Source organism: Maniola jurtina, chromosome 21 (genome assembly GCF_905333055.1).
Source record: "Maniola jurtina chromosome 21, ilManJurt1.1, whole genome shotgun sequence".
Taxonomy (NCBI): domain Eukaryota; kingdom Metazoa; phylum Arthropoda; class Insecta; order Lepidoptera; family Nymphalidae; genus Maniola; species Maniola jurtina.
Genome location: NC_060049.1, coordinates 5,953,134 through 5,979,275, shown reverse-complemented (window position 1 = coordinate 5,979,275; position 26,142 = coordinate 5,953,134). Strand labels below are relative to the sequence as shown.

The window sequence follows — 26,142 nt, the reverse complement described above, 5'->3', positions numbered from 1 at the left end:
TAAGTCTGTACAAAATTTCATTAAAATCGGTTCAGCGGTTGAGCCGTGAAAGCGTAGCAGACAGACAGACAGACAGACACACTTTCGCATTTATAATATTAGTATGGATAAATAAATGGTGCCGCAAAATTTTCTATAATTTGCCAACAGTGAATGATAAATTCAGTTCAAAAATAAATCTGATTCGGACAGGATGCCACTTCTTCAATTGTTGTAATTTATTATGAGTGGCTATTGGTACGTCATGTAGTGAAGTGTGTGTTAATAAAACGCAAACTATTAAAATACTTCTTCAATCGCTTTGAGTAACTATTTATTAACTATGTTTTGCTCTCTAGATCTCAAGTGTGGTGTTAACATGGTGGTTACTAAAAAAATCTACACTTTGATAGCGTTTCTAGTTCTTTTAAGTTTTGCTAGTGGAGACGAAGCCAAGGGTAGTCTTACGTTTGTTATTGATGACACAAACTCGATGGATTCTGAAATCAATCAAGTTAAAGAGAAAACAAATGAAATTTTTGCAGCCGTACTTAATTCCAATGCAACACAGATAGATGAGTTTATTATTGTGACTTTCAATGATCCTCGTAAGTAAAATGTAAATGTATAAAAGGAAAAGCTCCGTTCAAACTTCTGGACGGATCAGGCTGAAAGGCACGCAGACCTATCTATCTATTATGACATAGATATCCACTAAGAAAGATATCTCTAGATAGATAAAGAAATCTCTAGATATATAAAAAATCTCTACCAGTCTTGAGTCCGATGAGTCAGTTGAGTCTCAGATCTTGGGTACGAGAATTCGACTCCTCTTTTTACCTCTTTGTAGGTGATCAAAGATAATTAGTTTAATGGTGGATATGAGTTCTTTCTCGTTGTGTTCCAGTTTCTTATTATTTTAGTGTAATGTTGGTCCAGATTATTTTCCTTTTTACCTAAGTTTCGCAACCATAATTAAGAAAGTGGACCAGATGTAGCATTTTACATCAGGACCTTAATTCGAGGTTTAATTTGACCCTTTAGGTCATCCTGAAACTATGAGAGCTTCTTATGTGATTTTTTCTGAAACACCATGGTTTTTGTAGATGTAAAACTTCGAGTAAAATCAAATAAGCGCGGACTCTTCACAAGAGCGTTAACTTTGATACAACCTAAAAACGGTGATGACTGCCCAGAAATGGCAATGACAGGAATCCAACTTGCACTCGAAGAGAGCAAACGAAATTCATTTTTGTACGTGTTTACTGACGCGTCTGCTAAGGATTACGATCAATATGAAAACGTCAAAAGTTTGGCGCAACAGAAATCCATTCAGGTACTCGTAACCATATTATGTTTATTCTTTACTATAGATGATGCCCGCGACTTCGTCCACGTGGTTTTAAAAAATCCCATGAGAACTCATTGCTTTTCCGGGATAAAAAATTTCCTGTCTATTTCTGGGACGCATACTACCTCTGTGGCATACGTAAAAATCAGTTCAACGGATAGGCTTTTAAGAATCCCGTCGGAACTCTTTGATTTTCCAGGATAAAAGTAGACTATGTCCGTCCCCGGGATGTAAGCTAACTCTGTACCTTTCATCAAAATTTCATCAAAAGCTAGCAGACAGACAAACAGACACACTTTCGCATTTATACCATTAAGTACAATGGATGTGTGTTATCATCATCATCATTATCAACCCATCACCAGTCACTTTTTTTACCCTTTGAGAATATCATGAGGAACTAGGAGGCACGGCAGGTGTGTTTGCCTTTGCCGTTAAAGCAAGTGATATTTAATTTATTAAACGCTCATAACTCGAAAAGTTAGAGTATTTTAATTTATAAAGTTAGACCTGTTGAAGTGTAATAGGGAAAGAGTTGAAATTTTCTTAGTTTCTATGTTTTGTGTTTTTCTATTGCCGCTATAACAACAAATAATAAAAAATCAAAATGGCGAGTTTAAAACTAGCCACCATGCAAATTACAAAAATTTGAAAAGTGGGAGGTACATAGTGTTATATCTTGTACGATATACAAAGAATCAAAAGCTTTTTTTTTTTTTTATTCACTATAGGCAAGCGCTTGACCACAATCACAACTGATGTAAAGTGATGATGTGGTCTAAGTTGTGACTTTGGTATAATCCGCTGAAAAAGGTTAAATCTGTATGGTTTACCATGCAATGCATGCTTTGCAATTGTGCATTGTAAGGTCTACATCTCCTGAGGATGCTCCGGTGTCGGAACGAAACGTGCGTCGAGGGTGTTCTGGTGGATTTGTGTGGTGCTGCCTGGTGGTACTTGGGGCATGCTTGGTAGGCTTTTCCTGAATATTTAGCAGTGGGAGGGCGGTCGGTGCATGTCACTTGCTGCATGTTGTACCATACAGATTTGTCTTTTTCAGTTGAGCAAATTAAGCTTTTGATTCCTTATACTATACCATGGAGTTCCACAAAGTAACGCCTGCTTCTATACAATACGAAGGTAAGGGTTCTGTACGATGGTACAGAACCCTTCGAGTGTGAGTCTGACTCACACTTGACCTGTTTTTAGGGTTCCGTACCTCAAAACGAAAAACGGAACCCTTATAGGATCTCTTTGTTGTCTGTCTGTCTGTCAAGAAACCTATAGGGTACTTCCCGTTGACCTAAAATCATGAAATTAAAAGGTAGATAGGTAGGTCTTATAGCACAAGTATAGGAATAAATCTGAAAACCCCGAGTTTGTGGTTACATCATTTAAAAAAATATTAAAATGTGTTTTAATTTACAAATTAAGATAACTATAGCAAATGGAGTATTACATGAAAGGGCTTTAACTGTACATCCTAAAACATATTTTTGTTTATTTTTACGTAAGGAAAAAATACCCGAGTACGGAACCCTCAGTGCGCGAGTCTGACTCACACTTGACCTGTTTTTTGATATGCGCGGTAGGTATACAGAACTGTATTATGATAAGTAATGTTTTGCTTTTTACAGGTTAACTTTCTTTTAACCGGTGAATGTCAAGATTCGGTTGAGGAGCGACACACTGTGTACGACCATCTTGCGACAGCCACTTCAGGACAGGTCTTTCATATTGATAAAGACGAGATTAGCAAGGTAAAACTATTATAATTTACTTTTAGAGCAATTGCACACTAGCGTTACACTAGCGAGTCTTGATCAACGCCGCAAGGTTAAAACGCAAAACTGAAAAGTATATTGAATGGATCTTATTCCAGTAAATTGAATTTCGGAAACGATTTAATTGTAATCGGGGATGAATGAAAGATTTTTTAAATTTACTCAAAAGGGATCAGGTTTAAAGAATATTATGATTAAAGTTGATTCTTCTTGAATACTCTTTACTTTGATGAAATATATTTTTTTATGATTTCAGATAATTGAATACATTTTAGCAAATTTAAGAAACAGAAGGATTAATTTACTACACAAGACTTATGAATATACTCGTAGATGTGATAACTTAAAAGTAAGTATTTTCAATTCAAGCACTTTTTATGTACCTTCGTAGGTATAGTCCGTACAAAGTGAGTTCTCACGCACCAATTCTATGTACTACTAGCTGATACCCGCAACTTCGTTCGCGTGAATGTAGGTTTTTAAAATTCCCGTGGGAACTCTTTGATTTTCCGGGATAAAAATTAGCCTATGTGCTAATCCAGGGTATAATCTATCTCCATTCTTAATTTCAACCCAATCCGTCCAGTAGTTTTCGCGTGAAGGAGTAACAAACATACACACACACACATACAAACTTTCTCCTTTATAATATTAGTGTGATGTGAGGTGTCAACTGTCTTGACAAAAGTACGGTTCACATTTAAAACAAAGTGATCCTATAAGGGTTCCGTTTTTCCTTTTGAGGTACGGAACCCTAAAAAGGACTAAAATCGTACTTTTCACATGACAGTTGATACATAAAGTTAAAATGGCGCGTGAGAACTCAATTTGTACGCATTAAATACCTTCCGCATAGCAGCACTCTGTCAGAGTACACCATGGATGGCTGAAAGACATGACAGAATTATTAATTACTAGATGATGCCCGCGACTTCAGCCGCATGGATTTATGTGTTTTAAAAATCCCGTGGGGACTCTTTGCTTTTCTGGAATAAAAAGTTGCCTATGCCAATTGCCGGGACGCAACCTACCTCTGTACTAAATTTCATATAAATCGGATACACGGGTGGGTCTTTGAGAATCCCGTGGGAACTCTTCGATTTTCCGAGACAAAAAGTAGGCAATGTATGTCCGTTCCCGAGATGTACGCTAACTCTGTACCCATCAGAATCGGTTAAACATCTTCGACGCGACATTAACTTCAAGTGGCCTACTTACGCAACGTTCGTTGCCCTCTAGCGGCAGTCAGATGTTTTATTTGCAATATATTGTGAACTTTTAAAAAACACAGGATTTTTCGCGTTTTTTTTGTGGTATTTTATCAGTAATCACCAGTATTATCACCTGTTTTCGTTTTTGCTAGCGTTCTGGTTACACCCTGTATACCTATTTATACAGGGTGTTTGGTAATTAGTATATAAAGACGACAAGTACCCATGCTACTTTGATCTGATAAATACAATGCTGAAGTTAATTATATGCATTAACAAAATTTATGTCAAAGTTTTCATGACCCTAATGTGCCCTAACTCACTGAGATCGCTGGCCATCTTTAGATAGGCCAAGGCCATCGAACTCAGTGAGTCAGGGCACGTTAGGGTCATGAAAACTAAACATATTTTTTTTTTAAATTTGTATTGAAATTTTTATAATTTTATTTCGTCATTTTACTTTAGCATTGTATTTATCAGATCAAAGTAGCATGGGTATGTGTCTTCATTATATACTAATTACCAAACACCCTGTATACAAACAGCTAGGTTCTCATTATAGATTCAAAAATTTACTATAATTATTATTATATTAATTTTTTTCAGTTTACAGTGGACAGCAAGGTTTGGGAAGTTCTAATTGCCTTATCAGCTTCGAGACCATTATATTATAGTGAGCTCAAAGTGTATGGACCTGGCGGTACTGAAGAATCAATCCAAATTTTTATAAACACAGATAACACACAAGTATGTAACTTACGTTATTAAAGCTTGCATTGTAATAATATAAAAAGTTTACAAATGTCTCAACACATCTCTAATTCAAATTCAATGATTTATTCAATGATAATATGATCTAATATGTCTCTTCCTTGTATGGTCTCTCTACATTGTATGGTTCAGACTTCAGAATGTTGGGCGGTAAAAGGGACGGATGAAAGACGAGTACATGCGACCGAAATGCGAATGTTGAGATGGATGTGTGGTGTGACAAGAATGGATATGATAAGGAATGAATATATAAGGGGAAGTTTAAAAGTAGCACCAGTGGTAGAAAAGATGAGGGGTAATAGGCTGGCATGGTATGGGCATGTAATGCGGAGGGAAGAGAGGCATATCACTAGAAGAATGTTAAATATGCATGTGGAACGAAAAAAGTGAAGAGGACGACCAAAGAAAAGGTGGATGGATTGCGTGAAAGGGATATGCGCATAAAAGGGGTTGATGATACGTTGATGGATGACAGAAGAGAGTAGAAGAAGAAGACATGTTGTGCCGACCCCACATAGCATGGGATAGGGTCTGGAAGAAGAAGAAGATTGTACTTATATAAAAAAAAAGAAACCAAAAGTTTAATTTACTATAATCCGCTAAAATAGCTGTTTCTAACTTAAATAACGGATTATAGTCAATTAAGCTTTTGTTTCCTTGTGTATCATACCCTTTATTCTCCTATCTAGCGCTTAGTGCGAATGAGAACCAATTAGTCGTATGTAAGTTGATTTGTAAACTTAAAATGTACTAGGGTTCTAAACGCGCCTTTCAAACACCTTTGTAAAGAGCGCACAGACACACAGAGAGACCGATACACAAAAATTAGAAAACAATGTACGTTGCAAAGAGAGTATATCACTACGTTGGTACGTTGAGTGTTAACTGCCATAGATAGTAGTTGACGGCCATAGACCTGTCAGAACGAGAGCGGTGAAGTCACGCGACGACGTTCCAGTTCACGTTACACGTATGGTTTTAATGAAATTTCCATATACCTTCCAAGTTAGCCTGCTTCCATTTTAGACTGCATCGTCACTTACCACCAAATGAGATCGCAGTCAAGGACCAACTTTAAAAAAATTAAAAAGAAGATAATATTAAGTCAATTTTACCATTTGTTATTTTTAGATCTTCAAAATGCACGGCAAACCGGGTGACTACGTCACAAATATACTAGATTGCGAAGGAATTACAGTAGTTGTGAGTGCTTCGACATCTGTAAGTTTCAGGCATGGCTTTTCTTCTGTCAAACCACGTTCTTTAGATGAAACTTCCACAAAACCTATTGCAGGTAACTTAGTGTATTGCTATTGAAAACCCTTATAATCACAACTTTACTGTTGATATCAAAGTCAAATAAATTATTACTTACTAGATGATGCCTGCGATTCCGTCCGCGTGGATTTAGGTTTGTTTAAAAATCCCGTGGGAACTCTTTGCTTTTCCGGGTAAAAAGTTGCCGAAGTTAATTTCCGGGACGTAAGCTGCCTCGGTACCAAATCCATAGTAATATTATAAATGCGAAAGTGTGTCTGTCTTTCTGTCTGTCTGTCTGCTACGTTTTCACGGCTCAACCGCTGAACCGATTTTAATGAAATTTGGTACAGAGTTAGCTTACATCCCGGGGACGGACATAGGCTACTTTTTATCCCGGAAAATCAAAGAGTTTCCGCGGGATTCCTAAAGACTCATCCACTTAACCGATTTGTATGAAAGATACCGAAGTATCTTGCGTCCCTGTAATCGAAATAGGCAATTTTTTATCCCGGAAAATCAAACAGTTCCCACGGGATCTATAAAAATCTAAATCCAGGCGGACGAAGTCGCGGGCATCCTCTAGTTTCATATAAATCGGTTAAATGGATAGATTCTTAAGAGTCCTGTAGAAACTCGTTGATTTTCCGGGATAAAAAGTAGCTTATGTCCATCCCCGGGATGTAAGCTAACTCTGTACCAAATTTCATTAAAATCGGTTCAGCGGCTGAGCCGTGAAAACGTAGCAGACAGACAGACACACTTTCGCATTTATAATATTAGTATGGATTAGTGATTATGTATACCTACTCAGTTCGAGGATGATGCACAAATCACAACATCGAATTGGAATACTCTCCTGAGAGACAAATAATAAGTGATAAGCTCTTGAGTGATTATAAGTAATAATAAGTGATAACCTCTTGAGTGATTTTAACAGTTTTATTGGTTGATGCATTGATATGTACTTTTCAGGTAAAGAATCATATTTGGCAATTGCACTAACCAACGAAGATAGAGACATCACATTGAAAACTGTTGAAATTCGGGATACGGACGATAATTTAATTCCACCCCCATTTCCATTAACGTTGGTAGATGACGAAAAGCAGTTTTATACTACAGACCTATTTACTCCACCAAAAAAGACGTTTACAATTGCGGTAAGAAAATAAATGAATGCTTTGCCACAGAATATCAACTAACTGTTTTGCTGTTCAAAGTTAAAGATCGACGTTGGTTTTCTCAGGAACATTACCTCTTCTTCATAATATCACTCACAAACACAGGCTCCATCATCATGTTAACGTCGAAGCTATCCAGCTCCTCAACAATACAGACCTAATACGGAAACATAAAAGGACCTAAGCCTTTTGAGCTAGTGTAGTCATAGTCGAAGTGTAGTGCTAATGCAATTCAAAGAACACAAGAACAACGTGTCGTCCAATAGCAACTTTTAATCATAAACTAAGATAAGAGACCGATTCTTAGGTATAAATAAGTACATTATTATAAGTTTAGGTTAATATAGTATTACTTATTAGCTTGACTCATAGGCTATTGTGACTCCTAGGTTAACAATTATTTTCAGATGTTGGTAGTAATAACTAAATAACGATTAAAAAAGAATCACTTTAAATTTCAGGTAATTGGATTCACAAAATCAAATGAAAAAATAACCAGGGTATCTCAAACGAGCATCGAGTACCATACACCACTACCTCCAGGTAAAGTTCTCACTATAGAAACCTAAAATATAAATAAAATATATGTATAGAAATACAAATTTAACATACATCATCATCATCAACCTTTACCTCTATAATATAAATATTAGTATAGACTTAGACTTTATCACTTTTCCAGTGTTAACACCACCTACAGTCACAATTTTAGGACCAAAGGATGTCCCTGGAGATAATAATAAGGCTGTGTACCTAAAATGCAAAGTAACTGGCTATCCTGAGCCTAAAATTTCGTGGGAAAATAAATATAGCAAAGACTTTACGACATCTAAGGTACGACTGTTTTCAACATGTAAAAATGCTTATAGTCTGGGAACGATCCAGTTCGTTTAGTTTGTTTATAAATTTTATTTGTTGGTTCGAGATTCAAATAAGGTATTGTTTTAATATCGAAAACATTAAGAGGGGTCTCTCCGTCATTCACTCTATACAAACGCTTCAATTTCATTTGAATATCAAGCAACCAAAGTCCATGAAATTTTGCAGATATATTCTAGAAACTCATATCTATGCCTGTGGTTTTCCAGATTTCTGTTCAAATATTCGGTTTCAAAGTTACGCGGTCTTAAAAATTCACATACAAATCTTTGAGCCCCTGTAATTTTAAAACTACATATTTTTAGAAAAATCTAAAACACTACAGGCACAGATATTAGTTTCTAGAATATGTCTACAAAATTTCATGGACTTTGGTTGCTTCAAATGAAATTGGAACTACGATTGTATGGAGTAAGTGACGGAGAGAGCCCTGTTAATGCTCTCTCATCTCGCTGAAATTATAACACAGGGTCAAGTAGACGTTCGTCCTCACTCTCAAGACCATCGCTATCATAATTAGTAGTCAATTTTGCCCTTTGATTGGCTGCGAAAAAATGTAAACAGTGAATCAACCAATCAAAGGGCAGAATTTGTATCGATTAAGATAACGATGAATACGTTTTTCTTACAAATGTATTTAATTTATAACATCTTACCTATGAATAGGCAAAGCATCAATACCAAGGAATAAGCAAGTATAACAATGGTTTCAGAAACCTTTTTATACTTCACTGTAGAAACTGCACTATCGTTTTTGTAAATTACATTTTTACGTGTTTTAATTTCTAGACATATGAAATTGCTCCAAACGAATTTATGAATGTTTTGCACGTAGGACAAGTATCAGAAAGTGTAACATTTACTTGCAAGGCAAGAAATTTTCAAGAAAACTCAGACAGTGTTACGGTGACAGTAGAGAATAAATCTTTTCTTAATGTCTTGGAATATCCAACAGGTTTGAATATATTAAAGATTATATCTATGTAATTACATATAAACACAGTTATTATGAAATAGAATAACTAATTATTCTAATAAGATTGTGTCTGATTTCTTAGATAGATCTGTTGAGTTCGGAGACTTCTTAGAATTAAATTTAAAAATTGATGCAAACCCGCCGGCAACAATTATTTGGTACAAAGATGGTGCAGAAATTAATAGTAATTACGATATGGAAATAATAACTTCTTCTCAAGGCTCTTCTTTGAGAATTAAAAGTGCAAAACCGTCTCTAGAAGGAAAATATTTTGTGATAGCTTCAAACGGACACACGACTGATACAAATAAAAAATATGAATTCAAAATTACCGGTAAGTTGTAGATAACAACACATATAACTATTACAGGTAACAGCTTATACAAGCTAATGTAATAGTTGCTATAGAATTATCAATTATAACATTACATGGAAAACAATCACTAATTCACATGAACATGTTGCAGTAACGATAAAGGAAAAGGCAGCTATAGTTACTATTTTAGAGGGAAACAAAGTAACTGTTTATGAAGATCAACCTATAACGCTAAATTGCAAAGTAGAAGGATTTCCTGAACCAATCATCACGTGGGAAGACCAGTATCAAAATGTCTTATCATCTAAGGTAGGTACATCAGCATAACCATTGACATTCGATTATTATTAACCCCCGACTCAAAAAGAGGGGTGTTATAAGTTTGACGTGTGTATCTGTATATCTGTGTGTTTGTGTATCTATCTGTGGCATCGTAGCTCCTAAACGAATGAACCGATTTTAATTTAGATTTTTTTGGTTTGAAAGGTGGCTTGATCGAGTGTTCTTAGCTATAATCCAAGAAAATCGGTTCAGTCGTTTGAAAGTTATTTACTTTTTAGAGAGTTGTGTCGGGGGTTATTAAATTTTGAATTTATAAATGAAATTTGAGTTATCACTTTGCAATCCTATGTTCACCATTGAAGGTTTTTCAGCAATTTATTTATTTCAAACAGAATTTATAAAGTTATTTGAATACTATTTTTAACTTTATACTTTTACGTTATAGACAAATGGGATAACTCCACCATACGAATACATAAGTACCCTTCACATAAATAAAGCAACTGGAACTGATAGTGGAACATATATTTGCAAAGCAAGCAACTTTAAAGACGATTCAGGCTCAGTTAAAGTTAACGTAATAAAGAAATCTGTTTTTAATGTTTTGGAATATCCAAAAGGTTTGATACTTTATTTATTAATATATTTAATAATACACAGTTCATATAAAATAACTAATACCAGATTAAATTAATTACGAGTAAATAACATCTCTGCTAATAATAATAACACTGTTTTTTATTTATTAGATACATCTGTAGAGTATGGCAAATCTGTGGAATTAAATTTCAAAATCGATGCTCATCCACCAGCAAAAATTATCTGGTACCTAAATGGTAAAGAAATTAGAAATGATAATGATTTTGATATTTCTTTGGATAGTTCTGTTCTAAAAATTAAGAATGCACAACTTGGACTTCAAGGAAAGTACTATGTGACAGGCTCTAATGGTGATGAACAAGAAGGTCATGAATTCCATGTTACTGTGACTGGTACAGGTACTATATAATTCAATAATTTTAAAATTGGTTTAATATCGCTAAGTAATATTAAATATTTAATAACTAAATATACCTATACTTTCTTTCAGAGGAGCCAAAAATTTACAAACACATTAATAGTTACACAAAATACAGGGGATCTAGTGTGGATATAGAGTGCAGGTATAATTCACTTCTATTATATTTCACAAAATTTTAACTTAACATGTTTTTTATAAAAAAAATGGACTTACCAAAGATGTAAGCTCTACAATTTCAATTAGGTATATACCATTACAATAGCTTCGTTCAGTAGCCTCTTTATATACGTATTTACAACAATATAATTTTTTAATTATTATTAATTTATTTATTATATTTTATTATTAATTATTTTTAATTATTATTCTTAGTTACTTAAGAGGGCTCTCTCCGTCACTCGTTTCATACAATCGTAGTTCCAATTTCATCTGAATATTAAGCAACCAAAGTACATGAAATTTTGCAGACATATTCTAGAAACTAACATCTATGTCTGTGGTTTTCCAGATTTCTGTTAAAATATTCGGTTTCAAAGTTACGCGGTCTTAAAAATTTTCATACAAATCTTTGAGCCCCTGTAATTTTAAAACTACATATTTTTAGAAAAATCTAAAACACCACAGACACAAATATTAGTTTCTAGAATATGTCTGCAAAATTTCATGGACTTTGGTTGCTTAATATTCAAATGAAATTGGAACTACGATTGTATGAAATTGTATGTAATGAATTCTTACTTAGAAAGATTGAAGACAAAATTGATTATTAATATTTATTATTGTATTTTGTTCTATATTTATAGGAAAAAATATTGTGACATTTTATTATAAAAAGAATTTGAACTATTGGATTGACGTATAATGTATATTATCAAGAATAAATGACTATGACTATGACTATGAAACGAGTGACGGAGGAGCCCTGTTAATACGCTCGCAACACCTGCGCTCCGCTTCAAGAATGTTTGAAAGTATCATTTATAACAAAAGTCCGCAATCAGTTTTTGGACTTGCCTTTACATAAGTTTAAAATTTTTATTAAAAGTTACAGTTATTTAAAGAGTCAATGGTAACTGGGTTGTTTTGATTAACATAAGTAATTAAGAACTGATGTCATATGGTTGGTTTTTAGGATTATTCAGGGTAAGCCTGAACCGGTGATTTCGTGGTCATTCGATCGCAATTTTTTGGGAAAATTTACAAATTTAAAGGAGACTAGAGAAATTATTCATATTGACCATGTTACAAATGACGATGTCGGTATTTATAGATGCGATGTTTCAAATGTAGTTGGACCCGATCACCATGAAATGCTGCTATATATCGAATGTAAGTAGGTATAGTATATTTCTTAATGTCCAAATAAACCTTCGGTTTTGGATTCGGCCACCTTTGGCCAATAAACCACATCTCCTTCGATTTCGCCCAAAATGGGCCAAAGTTGTGGTCGAAGCAAGCGCCGAAATTGAACAAACTGTTTCTAATGCACGAGAGCGCAATGTAAAAGGCGACATACACATTATTTTAATGTGGTATTGTTTATGTTAAATTCAACAAGATAACAATCAATATAAACAAGACATAAACTTTAAAATAAACATTATTTTACGTTTCAGTGGTCGAACTGTAAAAAGTACACCTTTTCACGGCTAAACCGATTTTGACAACTGACAGATAGATAAACTTACTTTATAATGGTATAGGTAATAATTATTATGGATTTCGGCTTATTATTTTAGATCCTCCTACAGTAAAAGTAAAACCAAGCAGAAATTTTAACAGTAAAAAGGGGGAACGAGTAAAGCTTGCTTGTGAGGTGGACGGATCACCCACTCCCGATGTACGATGGTTTGTGAATAACATGGAAATCTTAGGTGGAACAAAATATAAAATTTATCGAGATCATACTCTAAGGTATCAATTTTATTTCGAATTTTCATACAGATGATCACATATTAAGACATCAGGATATTTTCTTGACTATTTTTGAGTATACTGAACAAGGCCTAGCCGAAGGCCCATGTTATCTTTTTAAACATCTCTTTTTTAAGAGACGAAATCATATTAGCAGAACACCCCGGAATATTTGAACTGACATACATCTCTTTTGATAACGCGCCCAATGTCTTGGCCGTAGACTGCGGTTCAGCACACTAATATTATAAAGGAGAAAGTTTGTGTCTGTGTGTGTGTGTGTGTATGTTTGTTACTCCTTCACGCAAAAACTACTGGACGGATTGGGCTGAAATTTAGAATGGAGATAGATTATACCCTGGATTAGCACATAGGCTACTTTTTATCCCGGAAAATCAAAGAGTTCCCACGGGAATTTTAAAAAACCTACATCCACGCGAACGAAGTCGCGGACATCAGCTAGTATTATATACTTATCACCGATGCTAAAGTTTCCGATATAAGTATTACTCTTATATTAGCACAGAATATTAGCGACATTTAGTAATTATACATTGCAACTATCTATTTTCAAAGCCCATATTTACAATAAAAAAAATTATTGAAATGTATACTTACCTTTATTTAAGTCAAAGTCGGTTAATTAATATGTTGTTATATATCTATTGCAATGGTTATGGTATATGTTTATTAAGACAAAGCAGATACATATAACATGTACCTGCTTTCAATACTACAGGTAGATATAGGTACGTACACTTACTATCTAAAGTACAGGTATCCCATCCCATCAAAATAATTTAACTTGAGGGAATCAATTGCATCAATTTCATAAAAAACTTATTAGGTAATTTTACTTATGAAGATTTTATTCATTAAATGTTTTTATTAAGATTTAAAAAAAAGTTTCACAGGTTCGATCGGAGATTATGGAAAATATGTCTGTGAAGCTTCGAACTATTTAAAAAAAGTACGCGCAGAAGTGAATGTCTTCATTTACGGTAAAAATCCAAATTACTATGTTATGACAAAAATACCATATTACCAGGATGAGAATTAAACCTATGACCTATGGTATATAATACGAATATGTATTTTCAGAGCCAACCAAAATCGAAACTCCTAAAGAAAGCAAGTTTGATAATATAAAATTGAGAAGTAACCTTATCTTGACTTGTAATGTCAAAGGGTTTCCGAAACCTAAAGTGCAGTGGTTTCACTTAACATCACTTAAGAGCGCGCCAAAAAAAATAAAGTAAGTACCTACATTATTTATTCTTGAAGTGTCAATATTTTCTTCTTCACAAAATCCTGTGCAATAATGTATAATTGTGTATAATGTTCTTTCCACGCACATGCAATTGTGGAACCTACTCTCTTCATCGGTGACGTGCATCACTCGTTTTCTCATTATTTTTAACCCCCGACTCAAAGAGAGGGGTGTTATAAGTTTGACGTGTGTATCTGTGTATGTGTCTGTGGCATCGTAGCTCCTAAACGAATGAACCGATTTTGATTCAGTTTTTTTTTTTTGTTTGAAAGGTGGCTTGATCGAGAGTGTTCTTAGCTATTATAGAAGAAAATCGGTTCAGCTGTTTGAAAGTTATCAGCTCTTTTCTAGTTTTCTTATAGAGGTTTTTGTGTCGGGGTTTTTTTTAAATTTTGAGTTATTATTTTTAAAAATTATTTACCTACCAAATTCATGATCTGTCACGATATTTTATGGTGGGCTTGCCGATTACATAGACAAATATAAATGTGTTACAAATTGTAATTAAATGCATACAATACATAATAGCAGCTCCCTCGTGAAATGTTCTGGATGATAATAAGACCTATATTGGATTGCATTGAGAAAATTAGGCATAACCAACGCTTGCTTGTCACTTTTTAAAAGTCGAATATGTGCCTCTTTGTTATAGATTATGGTATTTTTTTTTATTTCCACTTAAAATAATAATAGTCAAAAGAAAAACTAACAATGATAAACATTTCTTTATTTCTTTGTGACAGGAAAATCAATATCTATCTTTGCTGTACCTATTCTACTCCATTTAAAAACTCTCGTATTGCCAAAGGTCACTGGTAGAGATCTCTTATATAGAGATAAGTTTCTTTTTGTCTTTATTGTTACAACTTTCTGGTACAAATAAATATAAATACATGTATGTACACGGTGAAAATTTAGTGGTTTTGGAGCCGTGGCAAAGTGAATTGCCTCAAGCAGTACTATCCATTTCGACCATTCATATTAACCCAGTATTAAAATAAAAAAAATTGAATCGAGAAATTATTGTTTGGGAAAATTCGCGAACCAGTAGTAGTAGGTCGCTTTGTCTCGGAGCGGCGCGGGCGCTTGCACCGAGAGCGGCGCGGGCACTTGCACCGAGAGCGGCGCGGGCCCCGGCACTCAGAGCGGCGCGGGCACCTGCACTCAGAGCGTATGCGTATTCGCCTCCTACTACTAATGTTTCTCACAGATTCGAGTTTGTGTCGAAATATTTTTTTTATCAAATAATTAGAGTGCTTAGTTTTCCAAAACAAACAATTTTAGTTGATAGTATTGCTTAAGGGTAGTTCATATTGCCCTGGCTCTAAAACCACTTTTTCACCGTGTATAAATATGAAAATCATAAGTGTAAGTAAATTGGTTTTTTTTCAGTTGTGATAAAAACTATAATGTTGTATTAGATAAAATCCAAGCTGAAGATGGAGGATTTTATAGATGCACAGCAGACAACGGTTTTGACAACGACGAAATCATGTACACAGTTAACGTTCCAGGTACCTACTAACACTATCGTAGTCAGGGAATATGTATGTACCTATTACCTACATACAAGTCATTGATCGTACAGCGAAAAGTCACTAAGTCCAAAAATGGTATTTTTTTATCAACACAACTCTCCATATTTTTCTGGAAGTTTCTGTCTAATTACAATTTCAATACAAGTGTAAATTAAAAATTTATAACACCCCCGACGATCCAAAGTATTTGAGTTTTCCAAAACATCATTTTGAAATAAATAATTGTATTTAAGCAACGTCCATCTTGACAGCTTGACATTTGTCTATTGACATAATATTATGAACCTAACGGTTATCCAACCTCCTTTTCTACAAGAAAACTAGAAAAGAGCTGATAACTCTTAAACGGCTGAACCAATTTTTTTAGATTATAGCTAAGAACACTCTCGATCAAGCCACCTTTCAAACAAAAAAAACTAAATTAAAATCGGTTCATTCGTTTAGGCGCTACGATGCCACAGACAGATACACAGATACACAGATACACAGATACACAGATACACAGATACACAGATACACACGTCAAACTTATAACACCCCTCTTTTTGGGTCGGGGGTTAAAAATATACTTATTTAGTTTTTTAGCAAGTACAAAAACACATTATGTTAGCATGTTCAACCTTAAAGTTTAGGGAACACAGTCATATCTGAATAAACTTAGTTTTTTTCCTGTTTTAAATGTTATTATCAAAGTCTTACTTTTTTTTTTTAAAGAATACTAGCCATTTTTAATCATGACTAACATTCCCCTTTCCCCTCCAACTAAGCGTTAAGCTTGTGCTAGGAGTGGGTACGACAATAGTGCAACGGGTGGGGTTTGAACCGGCGACCTTTCGGATTTCAGTCCGCTCCTATAACCGTTGAGCTATTGAGGCTTATTTGTGTCCAAATTCACTTAAAATTAATAAATTAATTACGTAAGTTAAAACCTATCAAACAAGTTTAACCCATTTGAGGCCAAACAAAAACTAGAAGGGTAACCTTAGTTTTTTTTTAGTTTATTAATTATTAGCAATACAAAGATACAAAAAAATAAGAAAATAGTCTTAATAAATATTTTTCAGGATTTTACAGGGGTGTACCCAAATTGGCACAATGGCCACTTAAGAGTCAAAATTCGTAATACAAGCTTTGTCATAGCGAACTGTTTTCTTGCGTTTTTACGACCCCAACGGAGTAATTTTGGCAAATGATACAAGGAATATTCTAAAGAACCTTCTCAGGAACGTGATCAGCGCCGTCTAGTTGTGACGATGGGCGAGCAGAGTGGCTTTGGATTGATTCCTTGAGAGCGATTCTGGCTAAACTTCGTCGAGATAATAATTCGATCCATGGGGTAGTCTTTATAGGCAATCGCTATAGGCATTTCATATTGTCATGTCAATCATGTAAGTGAATGAGATCCACTACTATTTTTGCCATGAATGCCGATTCGATACAGCAATTTTGATTGGTCCATTTCGTCCACTCCATTCATGCCCTTGTTCAAGATTTGGAACAAATGTGGAGTTTTTCATACGATTTTCGTTCAGAATTCAATCGTAAGATTCTGTGTTAGTTTTCAAATAACTTGCAGTACACTTTCGCAAAACTGAAACATTCAAAATGGATTGATTTGGTCCAATACTAAGTTTTTCAGTTTGTGGCGAACTGATTCTAATTAGAACTCTTTTGACAGCCAACGACTCGTCGTCACTGCTGCCTTCAGCACCAGAAAGAGTACCTACCAACATTGTGAACAAATCTAAATAAAAAAAAAAAAAATCGGACTCACTCAGCAACTTACACATCAGCGCCCAGCCCAAACTCTTGGATCGAGAAAGCTGAAATTTTGCATAAATGTTTCTTTTATAACGTTGATGAAGAATAAGGTCGTATTTTGCAAAATTCCCACGGGAGCTAAGCCGCAAGTGGTCGCTAGTATTTCCATATTTCCAACAACGTCATTTGGCAAGCTTGATGGAGTCTCGTTGTCATCAGACCCTACTTCTTCATCAGTAACGGCGTCAACCTTTCGTAGATTTATAGCGAAATCATACTTCAAACTGTTATCTCTATCTTCTAAGATCGAATTAATAGCTTCCTCTTATCTTCAAAGGTTGTATTTGGCACTATAATGCCTTTTCAGGTCATCTTGATAATCTGTAAAAATTGATATATTTAGTGTTCCAGTACTATACTTGTGGCCATTGTACCCAAATTGGTACAGTAATATTTCAAGTCCTATAAAATTTTATATACTTAGTATAAGTAACTAAAAAAGCTTGCAAATATTTAGGAATTTATTGAATTTGACAAAATATAATTATTACTGATGAAATATTTTATGTATATAAAATTATAATTATAAAACTATACATACCTCCACATGTCTCTCGATAACGAAATTTGATGGATCGTTACTAAAATAATACTGATGATAATTTTTTTATTTTATTTTATATTCAATCACTGCACTTTCAACTACTCATAAATGTAATAATATATTAACTAAAGTCAACACTTTTTTTATTTCACTTCAATAAGTAAGTGTTCCCAAATTGGTACGGCGGTCAAGAATGGGTTAAAGATAGGTGAATAATGACTAACTTAGATTGAATAGTCACTAACTTATTTCGAAACAAAATTATTTAACTGTAAAAATAAATTAACTTCATTTCCTTGCAATTGAAATGAAAAGTAGAGTGTTTAACTCTAAACTAAAACCCATTCGAAACCCACCAAACCAGTAAATTATTTTGACGATTCAAAAGCACTCGTAAAATTTTATTTGAATAAAAATATATTCTATTCTATACTCGATTCTATAGCCTCGTATGAAATGGCTCGTTTTAGACCCTTGTTGAACAACCTATTACATACTCTACTATTATGTGACTTTAATATTTTTTTGTATTTTTTGTCCTAGTTCCAGTAACAATAGTTCCTGATTTCCTCATGACAAAGGACTTAACTGTTGTTGAGGGAGACCTGAGTTTCGTCCTTACGTGCATTGCGACAGGTAGTCCGAAACCAGATATATCATGGCAGCATGATGGAATTAAAATTGGAAGTAGGTTACACTTTTTTTATTAACTGTGCAATGTGCTATGTATATTAATTAATTTATAATTTTATTAAAACTGTAACAGGACGATTTCTGTACATTTAATTTATTTTGAAAATTTTAATCGGTGAAAACATTACTATCGATATAGATCCCAAAACAATTTTTTTTTTAATTTTTGTCTGTCTGTATGCGCATCACGCGAGAACTACTGATAAATTTAATACAGTGGTAAGTAGCTGATACTCCAGGTTAACAAGTAAAGTAGTTTTTATTCCGAAAAAATTAGGGACTATTACGGGATCAAACTTTTTATCGATTTGACTCTATAACTCCGTGAAAAGTGAACCAACTTTCACAATTCTTTTTTCTGTACAAAGGTTGTACTGTCAGGTTAGTACCATATGTAAGTTTAGTTCATATCTGTTCTTTCTAGATGATGGGATATTTAAAATTTCAAATGATGGAACTCTTACGGTAAATAATGTTGTATCAAGACATAGCGGTACTTACACTTGCACGGCAGAAAATAAATATAACAAGGATACAATGAACTATGACGTACTTGTCAATAGTAAGTAAATATTCTGACAAATCCAGTATATAATATTATATTATTCTCCCTGTATGTTTGTGAAAAACAAACTTGAATTTGAAGACGCAATGTGGCTAAAGCGGAATTTACATTACGAAATTAGTTTCACGATATTAATTTCACTATCAATTGCACGTGTAAACGTCTAATTTCCTAATGCGTGCATTGTGAAATGAGACGTCTACACGTGCAATTGATAATGAAATTAATGTCGTGAAACTAATTTCGTGCCACTAATCTCGTAATGTATTCCGCTTAAGTAATTGTGTTGTAAGCCTAGTGTGAACCTTTTCCGCAAGGAGCATTAGATTACGACATGGGGTTATTCAAGAAGCGGACCAACAAATTCCTGAAAGGCCGCCAACATTTCGGCGGTTCCTTTGGTGCTGCAAATCTTCATGGGTGGCGGTAATCACTTAACATCAGGTGACACGCTCATTTGCTCGCTATTTTTACTAAAAATAAATTGAAAAGGATAAAAGTTTCCTGGACTAATTAATAATACGCTTCATAACTATTTCGTGGTGAGGGGGTATTGCTTGAATTAATCTTTCATTTCTCCACTTCTAATATTATAATAGTAATTTAATAAAAGTTTGGTAGCCATTATTTGGAGTGGCCTAACTTTACTGTAAGTTAGTATAGTTTCCCAAAATAATATTATTTTCCAGCATTTCCAACAACCAATGAAATACCACTCATAATCACAATCATTGAGGGGGAAAAAAGCCATGATATGTACTGTGGCTTGTACTTAGACTCAGGTTTCGTAGTACGATGGTTTAAGGTAACTAAATTCCTCGTTATTAGACTAATTAATGTGCACTGTGAAATATCACCGCATGAATTTTAGTAACGCAATTATTATTAAAAATTCAAGTGCAATCTACTCGTACTAATATGCAACAAAAAAATCTAACAACATTAATCTTCTATTTGTCTTTATTCTACGCTATGTGGTGTCGGGATGTCTTCTTCTTCCACTCGCTTTTGTCATCCGTAAACGCATCAATACTTTTCTCACTTTTTGCAAACGTATCCCTTTTCACACAATCCATCCACCTTTTCTTTAGTCTTCCTCTCCTCTTTATTTTTTCCACATGCATATTTAACATTCTCTTGATAGTGATATATGACTTTCTTCCCTCCGCATTACATATTCTTACTACGCCAGCCTAGGTATGGTATTTGTAGCTATCTTCATAAAAGCTTGCAGCTAGCAGGCAGACAGACAGACACACTTTCGCATATAATATAAAATTAAAGTATGAATATGAGAAGAAGATATGTATTAATATTTTACATAATATATTTATTTAGGATGGCAAATTCATAAAGGAAGGAGATCTAATTCTAACTGGTGTGACAAAGGCCCACGCCGGTTATTACATCTGTAGAGTTAGTACACCAGGACGCTCTTATACATTTCCTAAGAAAGTTATTGTTGGCACTGGACCTAAATTTATAACTGCGGCAAGTCCTACAGTTATGTTTAAGGATGGAGCTGAAGCAAAGTTGGACTGCAGTGCCACTGGAGAACCACCGCCAACAGTAAGATTTTATTTGTATTCATTAGCTTATACTCTGTTCATGGAGAGCGGAAGTGAAGCAGGCTACTCCCGTACCTATTGCAGGGCCTATTCGGTAAACACATGCCTACTGAAGTGTAAGAACACGTATTCAATATCGAAACCCCAGAAAAAAAAAAGAATTAATAAACTATAGACTTAACATATTTTAAGACCATAATGCCATATGGGCATAGATTGTGCAACAATCACGAAATTGTATTGTGGGGAATTGTCGCACAATCTATTCTTTATGTGTTTAAATATTCAACGAACATTAAACGGCCAAGCCATATTTTTTACCAAGATATAAGGTTTGTAGAGTTAGGGGTTATAAGGTAGAGTTATTTGTTAATAATATTGTTATAAATGTGGTACAGTCAAGAGCGCTGAGATATATATTTTGTACTTGGGACAGGCCCCATGGGCAGAACAAATCGAAGCTCAGCTAGGGGCTTGGCCCTATTAGAAAGAGATCTCATAACTTTTTAACAATGAGAGCATTATGAACTTGTCAGTCTTGGCAACGCACGAAATGTTTTTAGTGGGATTTTTTATTCAAATAAACTTTTACAAGTGCTTTTTAATCGTCAGAATAATTGACCATAGTAATAATTTATTAAGTACCTACTTTCTTCCAGGTAAACTTTGGACAAAGTAATTTAAGTTTTAATAAGAATATTTATTTCAGACTACATGGTGGCGCGATTATACAAAAATCAATGTAGGTTCAAGTCAATACTCATTTAGAATGGATGTAAATAATATAGGACACATTATATGTCATGTGAGCAACGAATTTGATACTATCAAGCGAAGTTTTGATTTTATTGCTGAAGGTAAGAGTTCTTTTTTTTTTTCAATAATTTTGAAATAAATCTTTTAAACTTTATCTGTATAAAAAAAGACTATGTATGGCTTCGACGAGTATGATTTGTTTACAACACAACACACATTAATACTTACGTACTCTTCTTTATTTCCATAGAATGCCTGATGGATATAGAAAATGATTTCACGGCACGTCAACCAATCTTAATTTCTGGATATAAGAAACGACAGTGGCCTGTTTTTAAAGTATCTGGTGGAACTCTTAGAATGCACAAACATGAAGAGTTCACACTATTCTGCCCTAATTCTTTTATATCCTACGCTGGCTCGAATTATGGGAATGATCTCAAGATATCTTGCGCGGGTGATTCAATGTTTGAACTAAGAAAAACGACCGTGAATGCTTCGGAAATCACATGCAATCAACCAGTATTTCCCTTAGCAAGAAATATTAGTGATCGTAAATGTTTAGGGCACGACACAAAGCTAATTCACGTTGGTTTCGACGTAGATGGTGCCTCTATGAATGTCTTTAGGATTTGCTTTAGTGAAACGACGAATATAACATTATATGTAATACACAGTATACATAAGGCTATTGCAGCTACAATACCAAAAAATGTAGCGGGATATACTAAAGGCACTAAATTGAGATTCGAATTTGAAGACATATATGACTGCAGAAATCAAGTGAACGAAATATCACAATTCACAGGCAAAGCTGTTAGCGATAATTGTTGTTTTAAGCGAAGACAATTAGTGAATCCAATGGATGTTTTACCAGGAATATCTCAAGTGGCCACATATCACTATTTAAATGTTGTACCTCAGTGGAACTCATGTAGTACAGAAGTGCGTATTTTCTATAATTTGTGTAGTTAAAAAAAAAAATTCAAAAGGAAAATAAAATCGACTTCAAAACCACAAACACTAAATAGTAAAAAATAAATTTTGTTTAGCTACACTTGTAATGTGCCTAGGTATGAAGTCGAGCGAGCATATTAAAACAATATTAGAAATCCAAGAGTGAAGCTCGCCCGACTTCATACCTAGGCACATTACAAGTGTAGCTAAACAAAAGTTATTTTTTACTTTTTAGTGTTTGTAGTTTGGAAGTCGGTTTTATTTTTCTTTTGATTTTTTTTATTTCACAATTTTTAGTGGCCCCACTGTACTATAATATGCTATGCTCAGTTAAAACCCTACTGTTTACTAAGCTATCACACTAATCGCGAGCAATTTGCTCCTATCCATTGAGGAGTTCTGTTCTGCATCTCCGAAGATATTCATCAGATCTTCACCAAATTTATATGGGACCACTTGCACAGTATACCCTTTCAAACAAAACAAAAATTTCCAAATCGGTCTAGGGGTCTTTGAGTAATTGGGGAACATACATAAAAAATAAATAAAAAAGTAAAAAAAAAAGATTCCGACGAATTGAGAACCTCCTCCTTTTTTGGAAGTCGGTTAAAAATACATTATTATTGACAAAATCGAAAGTTGCTATAACTTTTTTTTAACATTCATAGTGGCCCTAGTGTAAGTTTTTAAGTTTTGACCGTGTGGACTACAGACAAAACTCTTCTGGTTGGTAAACGAGAAGAGTTTACCAACAACATACCAAAAACATGCTTGGTAATGGGCCAGGGAAGGGTTGAGATGATGATGAAGATAATAATGACCATATAATGTAACATACTGCCGATGTTACAATTGAAAACATTTTAATTATTTACTTTTACAATGTTGGTTGTGTTTAAAGTTTTTTATACTTTTCCTCTTCATTATTTGAGGAGACCAGTGCTTAGACCAGTTGTGAGTTATGATGGGTTATTCATGATGAAGACGACGATAATATTGTTTTACAGAATTGGGATGAAGTTGAACGTCGAGTAAGATCGTATGCATTAAATTTAAAAGATGAAATATCCTTATGGACAGGCGCTGCATACTCTGTGAGAAGTAATATTCCTACACTAAATTTGAGAGACAAACTTGGTCAGGAACTACAAGTGCCGCAGTTTATATGGAGGGTAATTTTTTTATTGATATTGTAATGAACCTTAAAGCTATAGTGAGCAATAAAGTTGGTCACTTCAAAAACACATCAAAGTGATGATACCTTGTGATTAACGTCTGCCTGCGCCTGTATAGGTATTAGGTATATAGGAATGTATAACCGGGGTCGATCTCGGTATCACTTACTTTAACAGTGAAGTAAAACATCGTGAGAAAAGCTCCATGGGATGTGAAGTCTACCAATCTGCACTTGGCCATCGTAGCGGACTATGGCTAAACTCTTATCGATATTTAATACAGACCTAATCACAGTTTTTCATTAATTTTCGTCAAGCGCAAGACGATTTATAGGATTTAAGAGTTAAAAAAAAATTGTAACCATAATTTCGCATTTATGGATTTGGTATGGATTTTGATATAGTACTTAATTTTTTATTATTCAGGTCGTCGACCGCCAACTTGCGATCATCCACGTTAACATTCCGGGCCTAACATCAGCTCAAATATCATCTTACATACTATGCTATGACATATGCGATACAATAGACTGGATGAAAAATCCACAGTGGCACGATGTTGATAAAGGCTTCATTTACTGCTGCGATGTAGACGCATTTGAAAACGCCTTCAACTACCAAGGAATTTTTTATAAAAACAGATTCTAGAATGTTTTTCTATATCATCGATATCGATAGCGGAATTTATATTACGAAGTTAGTGGCACGAAATTAGTTTCACGACATTAATTTCATTATCCATTGCACGTGTAAATGTCTAATTTCATAATGCATGCATTACGAAATTAGACGTTTACACGTGCAATTGATAATGAAATTAGTGTCGTGAAACTAATGTCGTGACACTAATTTCGTCTAAAAGGTTAATATTTGTAACGTTTCGGCAAGCTGAGATTAGGATTTAAGACCAATGTGTAAAGATACCAAAAAAATAATGAGCCTTATAGCCATAGCCGTGGGAGATATGAGGACTTAAAGAATTTGTTTAAAACTCAAATGTAACAACCCTGCAAAAAGCTGATCGCGGAAATGAAATTGTAAACTTCTGTGAACTTGGACCGTTCGAACGTTTGTCAAGTACCTATTCAGAGACTACGAGAGACTCTATGGCATTATGAACTATTTGGTACTATTGGTACGTACCTCATTTTTGTCATGTTATTGTCATGTTCATGGACCTATATGGTCATGTTATATTATGATTTATTATATCATGATTATATTTTACTACCTACTGTGTAGTGTGTATATTATAACAATTGTAGGTATATTTTTTTTGGACATTGATTGACTGGTCTTAATATACGCAATATTACATCATATATATTATCTAGGACCGAAACTATACAACGCAATAAGCAAAAAGATAATGCTAAAAGATTTTACAAGTAATAAATTGAAAACGCAATTAATAAAATATCTTAATGTTCTAAATTATAACGAAACAGAGGATCTTCTGATTAAAATAGTATGATATTAGTAGTAGTAGTATGACAAACTGCAAACATAAACAACACACAATGCACAATCACACGCAAACACACAAACACACACACGCATACTCTACATATACACACATGCACACATACATATATACCACAAAATTCACGTAAGCGCACACGCACGAAAACCTATAGGCTTAATATTTACTAACAATAACATTACACTACATTACTAATATTTATTACTAGTGATACAGGATAAGAACTCGGTCTCTAAAAACTCATAACTCAATGTACGCACAAAGGAGTGACAGGCAGTTGGATTGCATGATACCTCACAACAATGCCGCGTGTACGTAACTACAATCACTACCTACCCTCCATTAAAATATATTATTAAGACTTTTTATTTTTATTGGTACACTATGTTTGATTATAACGCTGTTGTATTGGTACGGTTTTGCATGTCCGACCATCAGCGCACCATATTAACACATTTAAATTAAGTTCTTAGGAACGGGAGAAGTCAACCCACTGTAATACAGTGTTTACTAGCACAGGGGTTGTCAAACCTATTCGTATGTTCTTACTAACTTTCTAACATTGTATACCTACTGTTTATAAGGCACATCTACTAACAAATACTTAGTACATAGCAAAATATTGTAAAATAATATTTAGGATAACAGCTATTTGTGCATTGAAATAGTTTAAGAACTAAGAATGAATAAATGATGATATATGATATATGATAAGTTACGTTAACATCACTTTTAATTATTTATTAACTAGCTATCAATAATTTTCTGAATTATAAGACTGGAATAAATTATAATTGATATTATGTTAGTACGTAATTATTATTATTTTTTCAAAGTTTATTATTAT

At 34.1% G+C, this 26,142-nt stretch overlaps 1 protein-coding gene and 1 long non-coding RNA gene across 2 annotated transcripts; one reads left to right on the top strand and one right to left on the bottom strand.

The window, feature by feature from the left end:
- Positions 1 to 163: 163 nt before the first annotated feature.
- LOC123876223 (hemicentin-1-like) lies at positions 164 to 24,537 on the top strand. The gene is made up of 28 exons (XM_045922405.1): positions 164 to 587; positions 1,086 to 1,315; positions 2,968 to 3,090; positions 3,371 to 3,463; positions 4,932 to 5,072; positions 6,228 to 6,390; positions 7,329 to 7,516; positions 7,999 to 8,080; positions 8,220 to 8,371; positions 9,206 to 9,371; positions 9,475 to 9,726; positions 9,860 to 10,017; positions 10,436 to 10,610; positions 10,740 to 10,988; positions 11,081 to 11,153; positions 12,144 to 12,340; positions 12,751 to 12,925; positions 13,832 to 13,926; positions 14,027 to 14,180; positions 15,588 to 15,709; positions 18,642 to 18,785; positions 19,216 to 19,353; positions 20,046 to 20,161; positions 20,695 to 20,925; positions 21,634 to 21,781; positions 21,931 to 22,625; positions 23,645 to 23,809; positions 24,239 to 24,537. Exons 1-28 carry the CDS (start codon positions 323 to 325, stop codon positions 24,458 to 24,460), a joined length of 5,112 nt encoding a protein of 1,703 aa, XP_045778361.1. The 5' UTR covers positions 164 to 322; the 3' UTR covers positions 24,461 to 24,537.
- On the bottom strand, positions 17,260 to 18,295 carry LOC123876240. Its single transcript, XR_006798290.1, has 2 exons — positions 18,096 to 18,295; positions 17,260 to 17,875 (listed from the first exon to the last, which is right to left on the bottom strand). It is a non-coding gene; the product is annotated as an uncharacterized LOC123876240 (long non-coding RNA).
- Positions 24,538 to 26,142: the final 1,605 nt, after the last annotated feature.